Source organism: Amphiura filiformis, chromosome 17 (genome assembly GCF_039555335.1).
Source record: "Amphiura filiformis chromosome 17, Afil_fr2py, whole genome shotgun sequence".
NCBI classification, from domain to species: Eukaryota; Metazoa; Echinodermata; class Ophiuroidea; order Amphilepidida; family Amphiuridae; genus Amphiura; species Amphiura filiformis.
This window is the reverse complement of record NC_092644.1, coordinates 18993798-19005959: the sequence shown is the minus strand read 5'-3', so window position 1 is coordinate 19005959 and position 12162 is coordinate 18993798. Positions and strand designations below refer to the sequence as shown.

Below are 12162 nucleotides of genomic sequence, written 5' to 3'. Positions count from 1 at the left end.
CTTCCGAATTCGGCACCTTCGCCGTTTTTCGGGTTAGAAAATGAACCAAAATTATTCAATTTTCTGACAAAACCTGAGGATTTCTATCTGTCGATGGGTTTTTTCGAACTACCATGACTACTAGAAGACTCAACAGGCATGACAGGGTGTGTGATTAATAGCACAAACACGTTAGGGCTTTGGACCGAAATGGAAGATATTATCATAATTGCCCGGGGGGGGGCACTTCCATAGTGGATACGCATCATGTGCCTCGGGAATGACCCCCTTTTTCAAACCGGCTTAATTGTACCCAATGACCCCCTTTTTTGTGTTATGGTCCTACCTATTACCCAATGACCCCCTTTAAAAAAATCCATGTAGGCCTACTCAATGACCCCCTTTTTCTATTTCCTGCTATACCCAATGACCCCCCTTTTAATTCCCAAATTTAGGTGGTCCTCCAGAAATAATGAGATTTTTCACATTTCCAAGGTGGCCAAGTTGTTTTTACACAGTTTGGCACTTATTTATGTGTACTTAATGATACTCTTTTGGCAATCCTGTACTCAATGACTCCCATTTTACTTTTTGTTACCCCAATGACCATCCTTTTTTCAAAGTTTCATACCGAATGACCCCATTTTTATTCAGGTTGTGTACTGAATGACCCCATATTTTTGTAATTGTACATTTGACCTGAATGCCCCCTACTTCTATCTTACTATAAATAGGGAAATGTTGTATCTATGTATGTATCTATCTATGTATGCCTATAAAGGCTCCGTCAGTTTCGATCCAAATGTCGCCAAATTCATACGGGAGATCGATGAATATACGGGAACGTGTTTAAACTTTATTTGGTTGAAAACGGTCAAGAATTGGTTGCAAAAACAGTGAAAATATGGGTAAAACGGGTTTTTTGTTATGAAAATCGGTTGTCGGCCTACGCGTCACTGCAGCTGGCCGGCAGCGCGTCGGCGCCTCGTGCGTAACGCGCACTACGCCAATGGGCGCGTAAACGGCGCAGAGCCACGCGACTGCGAGCCAGAGACCAGTGGACATGAAGGTACATATGGACGGGTCACGGGATTATGATAACGGGTGAACACGTCCGCAGACACGCTATATGAGAGGACGTAATAAATACGGGAAAAAGATGTTTGTTGTATAAACAACATGAAGCGGTACTATAAAGAAAAATTAAATTAAAATGAGGACAAAAAAGTACGAATAATAGGCCAACGGGTTAAAGTAACTAAATGAAACGGGAACGAAACAAAGAAGGAAAGAAACTAATCAGGAAATGTAAGAAAAATGAAGCTAAAATAATGAGAACCGAGAGAAAAAAAAAACATGGAAACGGGAAATCACAAGCAGCAAATAAACAAAGAAGCTAAAGGGAAATGTAAGAAAGAACAGATTTAGAAAAATAAAATGTACCTTTTCAAAGATTCTACCTGTTCAGTAATTATTCCTGTTATGGTGAACGCTCCCATCTAGCGGGGACCCGCGCGAAGCGCGGGTATCCCGCTAGTACTATTAAAGAGGAACTTGCCGATAATCGATACTTTGAGGAGGAACTGATCGATTCATCGGTATCATGTCAGAGATTATAGATGACAAAAAAATTAATAAATAGATAAATAAATAAGTTCTAGCATTTCCAGATGAATGGTAATTGCATAGATAAATAGATAAATTAATAAATACAAATAATTATTTGGATTTATTTGGTGGATCAACCAATGGTGGCCCGTCATTTCGTTGCCATGCTATAGACCTTTTTCTGATGACGTCACCTAATCGATATTGGGGTCTGAGATGTAAACAAACAACACGTGCGTTTATCACGTGTCCACGATGTAAAAACACCAAATACAGCGTATTTTCTCCTCTGTTTTGTCATATTTCACTTTAGCTTCCATAAAATAATTGTTTAAACGGACTCTGTATACTATTGTTTCAGTTTGTTGTGCCATAAAATACAAAAGATAAGGAAAAAACCGCGATGCTATTTAAAATTCAATCTTTGTTTTTTGTTTACTTTTTACACCGTGGCGAACTAAACGCGTACTGCGCGCTGGCAATTCCGCGCAGGACGCCTAGCGTGGCGCAAAGTTGATCGCGCGCGCCGGCGCGGTATTTGCGTTTGGGTGCTGATGACTCGAATGCTGGACCCCAATATCGATTGATTGGTGACGTCTGAGAAAAAGGTCTATAGGCCTACGCACATTAATACGCACACACGCATAGCAACCCAGCGAGTGAGTACGCGTCAACCTCAAGACGCAAAAATGGCAGAGACGGTACGAAAATTGCGACAGTAAATGCTATTACCGTTAGAAGATTTAAGCAGTTATGTCATCATATTGAGGGGGGTCACCGACCATGGGGGGGGCTTGATGGCCGCAGTTTTTCGGCAATTTTCCTGTGGAATTTTCTAAATTTTCAGATCGATCGGAGGCACATGCCTGTCCATATCACGCTACACGCAACTGATTTAAAGGTATGTAAATTTGTAATTTGAAAATAAATTTTGAGTTTTGATGCGTTTGACTATAACTTGAGTAGGCCTAGAGAGGAAGAAAGACAGAGTAGGAGAAAGGGAAAGAAAAACCTATCTAACGTAAGAGATATAGATAGAAGGAAAAAGACACAGAGAGGGAAAATGAGAAAGAAGTAAAGAAATGATGTAAGCAAAAGTAAAGAGAGATAGAAGGACTGAGAACGAAGGAAAATAAGAAAGAAAGAAGGAAAGGAAAGAAAGGTTTAATGACAAGGAGCCCTGGCGAAAAATAAATAAATAAATGGTGGGAAAGGGTAGGAATGAAAGAAAGTGAGGACGGAAGGATGTGTCGAAAAGAGATCAAAGAAAACAAAGAACGAACGAACGAACGAACGAAAGAAAGACAGGAAGGAAGGGGAAGTGACAAATGGAAAGAAAGAAGTTAAAAAAAGGTATGGCCTACCAAAAATACGCAAAATGGATATGTGTTTTTGTTAAATTCGAATATGCAAACACGCGTTATTGGGCTGGTAAAAGCGATACCAATTGCCATGATTACCATTTCCCCCACCCCACCACCTGAAGTTACGCCTATGTAACTCAACCTTCTTGAAACCCAATGTTGCTATAGTATAGGCCAACTTGATGAAACAGAAACAAATTTAAAAGAAAGAACGAACGAACGAAAGAAAGAAAGAAACGGCCACATACATGCGTGCAAAAGTGGAACAAATTCGCACGAAGACCGCAAAAATGGGCACTTTTTAGTATGGCCAAATATGAGGTTAATCAGAAACCCACATGTACATATGTATACAGGAAAGAAAGAAAGAAAGAAAGAAAGAAAGAAAGAAAGAAAGAAAGACAAAGAAAGAAAGACAGACAGAAAGAAAGAAAGACAACGAAAGAAAGACAGAAAGACAGACAGAAAGAAAGAAAGACAAAGAAAGAAAGACAGACAGAAAGAAAGAAAGACAAAGAAAGAAAGACAGACAGAAAGAAAGAAATAGACAAAGAAAGAAAGAAAGAAAGACAACGACAGAAAGACAGACAGAAAGAAAGACAGAAAGACAAAGAAAGAAAGACAGACATACAGAAAGAAAGAAAGACAGAAAGAAAGAAAGAAAAAAAAAGAATGAAAGAAAGAATGAAAGAAAGCAAGAAAGAGAAAGGGTGAGAGAAACGAAAAGAAAGAATGGGAAAAACAAAGAAAGACAGACAGACAGACAGAAAGAAAGAAAGAAAGAGCTAGAGAGAGAGAGAGAGAGACAGAGAGAAAGAAAGAAAGGGAACAAGCAAGAAAATAAAAAGGAGAGAAATGGAACGAAATAACGGGAAAGCAGTGGTGTGCGCAAAGGGGGGCAGGCAGGGCAATTCCTCCCCCACTTTGTTGGTCATTCAGGGATTCGCGGGAAAAAATTGCCCTTCACACTCCTAATCAGACTCCATGCGGGGAACTGAACTACGGGAAAGCAAGAAATGGAAAGAGATAGAGAGAGAAACTGAAAGAAAAAAGGAAAGACAAAGAAAAAATAAGTCAAAAGTGTGTTTGGTACAAAAATTACGCAAAAGATTATGCTAAAGGAAATCGTTTGCAAAATGGAGGCAACAAAAATTGTACCACATCACTGACCGAGTAGGCCCTAATAATTGAGCTGTTAAATCGATACCAATTGTCATGATTACCATTTTCCATCGTTTATGCTAACCGCTCCCGTTTACTAACCGCTCCTGTTTACTCATCTAGCGGGGGCCTGCGCGAAGCGCGGGTACCCGCTAGTTTAATATGGCCGAGGCACATCCCTGCCATTTCAGATAGGGAGTGCCCCCCCGGGCATAATTGTAAGTAAGCTTACAACATGATGATCATGCATGAGATGGACATGTCATGTGATATGGTTTGTCAAAATTATTATTGAGGAACCGTTTTCCGTGAAATTGAAAATGTTGAAGATTGCACTTTAGTTTGTTTTGTATCCGGGGTCCATTTCACTCTGCGAATACCATAGTCGTAACTTTACGAAGGGTTCAGTAGTTCAGTAGGCAGACCTATCAATCATGCAATCATAATAATTTTACCGGTACTTTATTATGTATGATTATATGACACTGCATTGAAAGTTACGATGGCTTTCTAATCTTAGACGTAGGAATGTTGGTGTATGAACCCCTGGATGTAAATTGACATTCTAGTAATAGCGGCCTAGTAGTAGACAAGTCTTATAAATGTTACGGAAATTTCTGGATTCTGGAAATGGGGCAAACTAAAATCCGTAAATGTAGGCCAATTTTTTTTTTCAAATATATTTTTTTTTTTTTAGATTTGTTTTCACTGTAGGGCCTACGTTACTTGATTTTGACTAAAAAAAAAAAATATATATATAATTAAAAAAAAAAAAAAATTAAAAACATTATTTAATGTAAGATTCTGAAAACATAATAATGATAAAATAGGATGTTTTTTCACCCAATACACAAATTAATTGGTCTCGCTATGAGTTTTAAAATATTGGACTCGACTTCGTCTCGTCCAATATTTTAAAACTCATAGCTCGACCAATTAATTTGTAGTATTGGGTTCAAACCATCCAATTTTATATCAAAATCGGCCTCAGCATAAAGGAGCAGTGGACGTGCTGCCAGAAAGAAAGAAAGAAACAGCAAGATTTCAGGACCTAGCCGTGAGTCACGGCTAGGTAAAGACATATCTGACAGTGAAAACTAACATTTTATTACAAAAAATACAATTCTATTTCTTACGGAAATGTTATACTATGGCTTTAAATAAGTGATGTCTACGTTACCTGAGGCACTTTAGTTGGGGTTAGGTATTTATGCTCGGGTTTAAAAGTTAAGTCTGATTATAAAAATGGCCAGGACTCATCACAATTTAGTTAATGGAATTTTGTTTCAATGTCAAAACAAAACGACCTATGGATATGGCCCGTAAGATCATTGCAATCTATTGACAACTTTGATAACAATTCCAATGTTCATGAGGCATGTTTTCTGTTGTATTTTTTCATGATCCAACGGCCCGTGTATTTATATATCATAATTATCAATGAGCCGTGTTATTTTTTCAAAGGTTTCCATGGGTACTGGGGTGAGTGTGGATTCATGTATACATTTTTCATGATAATGATCTAAATGAACCGTGTATGAATTATGTAGCTAAGAAATAAGTTCATACATGTAGACCGAGGACTCTTACATTAAATTTGGTAACAATTTTTTAAATGGTTCGGAATGTCTTCCAATAACACTGTGTATACTTTCATTCATCTTGGAAATGTTCAAATTGTATAAAATTGAATCTTGTCAACCAGAAAAACTCACTTTGGTTAGATAGAATCACCGACGTTGCGGCCAAAAACCTTTGGCCTTCAGCTGGGTGGATGATCTGGGGTCATACGAGGCCAATCGGTGAGGAAGTTGCTTGATGACCCAGAACTTGTCAAAAGCTGAATATTCTGCTTTGGAAAGTCTTAAAAAGAACAAACTGCGTGTTTCTACTGAGGGCCAAATTCCGTGCCATGCCGTGCCGTGCCGGGTCATACCGGGTAACAAGCCCAGTAGAAACGATCTGGGTAATCGGTTGCCGTGTCATGCCGGGTCATATGCTCGCCTTTCGTGATCCACCTCTTGAGGTGGATCATGCCGGGTCAAAGCGTGTAATCTGCGCAGTAGAAACGAGCCGTGTCATCGGTTGCCGGGTCGAGGTCATGCGTGTTGCAAAAATAACGCGATTTATATTCTACTTCATGTACTTGTATAGTCTAGCTTAGGCCTATGATGTAGTAGGTTCCTTCTTTCCGATATTATATACACTGGACACATATCGCATGAACTTGATGAAGTAAAATGGATATGACTTTACTTAGTCTAGGCCTACTTCTTTATAGTTAATGAGTTGGTTATATCTTTATAATTAATGAGTTGGTTATATATGAGCTGTAAATTAATTATCATAATAGCCAATTACTAGATCCACTGGTAAATTAATGCAATTTGGATTTTACGAAAATACTAAATTGTGATTGTAGGTCATATGCCATGAGCTGCCATCCGTAGATTTTTAAATTTAGGATATAATTAACCGTCAAATCTGTTTTCCGTACTTCCGGTTTACAGGAAAAAAAAGCCGTGCATCGTGCGAGACACGGCTTTCTGGTCTCAGTAGAAACAAGCTGGGTAACGGTGGCCGGATTATGATCGGTATTTTGTGCCCGGAAAATAGCGGGTCAAAAAGCCGTACGCTCAGTATAAACACGCTGAAAGATATTACCATTCTCCCAGCAGATAAGGGGCGTTGCACAGTGGTGTTGAATTCGACAGCCCGGTTCGACAACCAAAGCCTTATTAGGGATACCAAAACCTACACCCCCCCGCCCCTCAAGAAAGACCCCACGAGTGGTATTAAATGTAAGATCGCCACTAAATTAAATCAATTCTAGGAAAAGGACAAGGTTATTGATGCAAAATTGAAACACCAATTGTACCCCACGTCAGAGACGATACCCACTTTTATGGACTCCCGAAGGTTCAGAAGGCCAGTGTACCCCTACGTAGTTAGTTGCTTACTATATCGCCAAGTACCATCCCTTGGTCGGCAAATCGGACCATCGTATTTTGAACTCCAGGGACTTGGAAAAGAAAATTCAGGGTATTGTGTTGGACGCGGATGAGACTATTACATCGTTTGACGTCACTGCCTTGTTTACTAGCATACCTCCGGCAGATCCGGGCGGCAGATGCCATACATGCGGTTCGCGATGATTTGAAGGAGGATATTAGACTCTGATTGAACGTACCAACTTGTCGCCTGATCAGATATGTGAACTGTTGAGCCTGTGTTTGGACAATACATATTTCAGCTATAGCAATAATTTTTATCAGCAACGCCATGGTTTTTCGATGGGCTCCCCCATATCGCCGATTATTTCCAACTTGTACATCGAGCGATTTGAACAGTTTGCGTTGTCGTCTTACCCCGGTTCACCGCCTTCCAGATGGTATCGTTATGTCGATGACACTTGGATTATAGTCAAGACATCGGAACTCGACAACTTTTTTGCGCATATCAACCAAGTGGATGACAACATCAAATTTACCCAGGAAGGCTTGACGGACACGGCAGGATTTATTGGGGTGCGACCGGCTCAAAAGCGGACCTTTTGTGATTTAAGGGAGGGCTGAGTTTCACCGTTTTGACAAAAAAATGGACCTTTTCTTTCGGATTGTATTTTGTCACATTAATGTGAGTCAGTTTAACAACATCAAAAGCCTACTCAGCAAACACAAAAACGTTTTAAAAACGTTTTAAAGAAGTTATATTTTGGCTTTTGGTTTATATAGGTGAAAACGTTTTAATAACATTAAAATGTCGGGTTTTATAAAGGTCATGAAAACGTTTTAAAACGTTTTGTATGAAAACACACTACAACAATGTTTTCAAAATGTTTTAATTTTTTTGCCAAATATTTTGTCAACACTTAAATAACATTATGTTAAAATATATGCAAGCAGCAAACACAGAAATGTTCTTAAAATGTTTTTTTTTTAATGTTTTAAATGTCTAAAAACATTTAAATGTCGGGTTATATAAAGGTCATGACAACGTTTTAAAACGTTTTGGATGAAAACACACTACAACAATATTTTTATAATGTGTTCAAAATGTTATTGTAAACTATTTTTGCAATCATTTTTTGGCCAATATCTTGTCAACATTTAAATAACATTATTAAACACAGAAATGTTCTTAAGATGTTTTTTCAAAACGTTTTAATAACATTTAAATGTCGGGTTATGTAAAGGTCATGAAAACGTTTTTAAAAAGCTATTGCAAATATTTTTTCAACCCCAAAATAACATTCTGTTTAGAATGTTTTGTATAAATTTTTCAAAAATGTTTTTGGAATGTTATTAAAACGTTTTATCCCCTTTACATAACCCAAAATTTAAACGTTTTCTGTAAACCATTTTGTGTTTGCTGGGCAGTAGATTATCAAAAATGTTTTTTAATGTTATGAAAACGTTTTATACCCTTAATATACCCTTTATATAACCCGACATTTAAACGTTTTCTGACAACCTTTTATAACTTTTTGCGAATGATGTCGAAAACGTTTTGTGTTTGCTGGGATATTCTGCAATATGATTAGGATGACGTACGTGAGAGTATGGCAAGCCAAGGGGTCCAAAAGCGTGGAACTGCTACGCGTAGCTTCTTTCTCGTTACTAGCAGCTTATTAACCAATCAGATTCGCGGTTTTAAACACGTGGAGCTGATGTAAACATCCTCTCTCACAAATATTACGTTGTTAATTTTTGCAAATGAAAATATCTGTAGTATATCAGCATAAAAATGGTATAGGTGCTATTAAAGTAATATCTGAACAGAATGATGATTGTTCTATATTTAGGGGGCTATCATTTTCTTCTGAAGGGGTCCCAAATATAGGGGTCATACTTTTTGGAAAGAAAAAATAAGGGGAGGTGGTCATAAATTGATAATGACAAAATGTAGGGAGTCACAAGATGACTACAGATAGTGTGTTTATTGTATTCAAAAAGACTGATTTCAATACAATTTTAGCCTGTTAGGGGGTAAGGTGTATCGGTGGTGGGAGCATAACATTTTTGATGCCGAAATAGTGAGGGCCGCAATTTTATTGACACCGACTTTTTGTAAATTTAGGGACCCCCCCCCGTTCCGAAGAAAATGATGACCCATTACTCTCTCCATATTTACACAGTGGCATGTGATATCGCCTTCCCTGCAATATCTTTACACAGCGCTTTACATCAGTAGTAGTTGTTGTTTGACCTTCATATCCCCTGCACGGCTAATACAGAACACGGTATACACTTGGAAACACTAAATAAATATGCTTTGTGTCATTTTAGCCAGGCATTAGCAACATGTGCACGTGCTGTAATTTGGCCTCCTTACCCGCTCGTTATCTATGCTAATTCCGTAAATTAATTACACGATATAATAATTGTGAAAGAGGATAGCTAACACTTACGCGCAGCTAACGACCTAACCACGTGATTAAATTGACTATTTTGATTGGTCAAATAGCTGCACGTAGCTTTAAATAAGCTGCGCGTAGCCATCTCCACGTAATGAGCCGCTTACCCAGCAAACACAAAACGTTTTCGACATCATTCGCAAAAGGTTATAAAAGGTTGTCAGAAAACGTTTAAATGTCGGGTTATGGAAAGGGTATATTAAGAGTATTTACGTTTTCATAACCTTAAAAACATTTTTTGATAATCTACTGCTCAGTAAACAAAAATGTTTTACAGAAAACGTTTAAATGTCGGGTTTTATAAAGGGTATAAAACGTTTTAATAACATTCCAAAAACATTCTTGAAAACTTGATACAAAACATTCTAAACAGGATGTTATTTTGGGGTTGAAAAAATATTTTGCGAAAAATGTTTGCCCAAAATATTTTCAATAACGTTTTAAAAACGTTTTCATGACCTTTATATAACCCGACATTTAATGTTATTAAAATTTTTGAAAAAACATTTTAAGAACATTTCTGTGTTTGCTGGGTTCAAACATTTTAACATAATGTTATTTAAGTATTGACACAATATTTGGCAAAAATGTTTGCACAAATAGCTTACAATAACATTTTTGAAAACATTTAAAAATATTGTTGTAGTGTGTTTTCATACAAAACGTTTTAAAACGTTATCATGACCTTTATATAACCCGACATTTTAATGTTATTAAAACGTTTTTACCTAAACCAAAAGCCAAAATATAACTTATTTAAAACGTTTTAAAAACGTTTTTGTGTTTGCTGGGTAGCTTGCCATATGAGAGGGGCGCTAGACTTCAGTTCATATGCACTACAGTCGTGCAAATCGTGTTAAAGTTGCCGTATTTGGCAGAGTAATAGTATTTATATTGGTGATTAATCTAGGCTATGGAGCCATTTCAACAACCCCCCTCAGTTAGTGGAAAAAGATAATTGAACTTTGCACAGGTGGTCAAATTCGAAGTTATTTAAACTTACTCACAACCCATACCATCGTCATCCTCTGGCCATAAGGATTCAGAAAAGTATATTTTGACCTATCTATGACGTATGGTTATGGAGTTACAAACGTGTAATATTGTGACGTCATATGTCTAAATTTGGCTCCGCAGCTTGGGGCGAAAATGAAAATTTATAAGATTTTGTTGAAAATGGTCTCAAATTATTCACCTTGTTACAAGAAATGAGAAAAAGAATAGTAATAACTCTTAAAGAGTGCTTTCTTATCCAGGTTACACAACAATTGTCAAGGTCAAATTGACTCAATATAGATCGAATTCAATGCGATTTAGTGGATATTGTCCTATTTTGCTTTATTACCAACGAAACATCCTTCATAGCAAAAACTATTCTTTTTCTCTTTTCTCATGGCAAAACATAGAGTTTGAGACTAATGTCATCAAAATCGGAGCAATTTTCACTTTCGCCTCCTGTGGAGCAAAAATTCGACCTATGACGTCACAATATGCGGCACATACACGATCAATTTGATTAATCAATCTTGGGGACCCTAGATGCAGGATTGTATACAAAATAATATTTCTCTTCAATATTATTGAAGAGATCTAATCTAATTTGGTTTGATTGAGTGTTGGACAATAAAATAACTATTGATGTTCGTGTTTGCAGTGCAATGGCAGATTTTGTATTCACTCTTGCATCTAGGGTCTTTGATATTGATCAATCAAATTGATGCGGCCCATACACGATTAATAATTGATTGTTCAATATTGGGAACCCTAGATGCAGGGTTGGATTCAAAATAATATTTATCTTCAATATTATTGAAGAAATCTAATCTAGTTTGATTTTATTGACGGTTGGACAATAAAATCACTACATGTATTGATGTTCGTGTGTATAGTGCACAATGGCAGATTTTGTATCCACTCTTGTATTTAGGGTCTTTGATATATATTGTTCAATCAAATTGTTCGTGTATAGGCCGCATAAGTCTTATTTTTACATCGCTCCTTTTTTAACCGCATATAGGAATGAAAGACATCAATCTCGCGAAGAAAGAAGACAAAACAGAAGCAGACGGCGGAAAAAGTGGTAAGTAGATCTAACTATTCGGTAGATTGAAGTTGAGCGTGCTTATAGTGTGCCAGATTATTTGTTATTTAGCATATAAGGCCACGCGTTTTGAACTCGCCACCCAAAAATGGTAGTTTTGTTACGCTTTTCCAAATCGAGACTCGTTCAAATTGTTATATCTCTGCTTAAACAAAAGGTATTGTAGTGTGTTTGGTGTCATTTTGTAGCTAAATGAGTGACCTAACAGACCTCCAAAGGAGAATTGTTTATCAGCTAAGATAGTGGAGTTATAATTTTTTGAGTTCAGAATGGCCGAGGTGGTTGTTGTGGCGGTGGCGGTTGTGGCGGTGGCGGTATGTACAAAGTCTATGAGAAATATAGATTTTGTGTGTGCACGTTGAATCAACTGATCATATCTTTGCATCCATATGGGCTACAGGCATGGTTAAGAGCTCTTGTGAAAGGTTATTAATTATGCTAATTGTTTTTAATAATTTTGAACTCTTTATGATTGGTTTAGTTTATAAAATACAAACTTTTACGTACAAAACTACCCGTTTTCATATTAAACA

The 12162-nt window shown here is 37.3% G+C and overlaps 1 protein-coding gene across 2 annotated transcripts in view; it reads left to right on the top strand.

Moving 5' to 3' along the window:
• LOC140137415 (uncharacterized) overlaps positions 1-12162 on the top strand; it is a 31973-nt gene that overhangs the window by 12803 nt on the left and 7008 nt on the right. For both annotated transcript variants that reach the window (XM_072159066.1, XM_072159065.1), the window contains exon 2: positions 11546-11608. In XM_072159066.1, coding sequence (XP_072015167.1) covers positions 11546-11608 — 63 coding nt within the window. The remainder of the gene's footprint in view (positions 1-11545; positions 11609-12162) is intronic.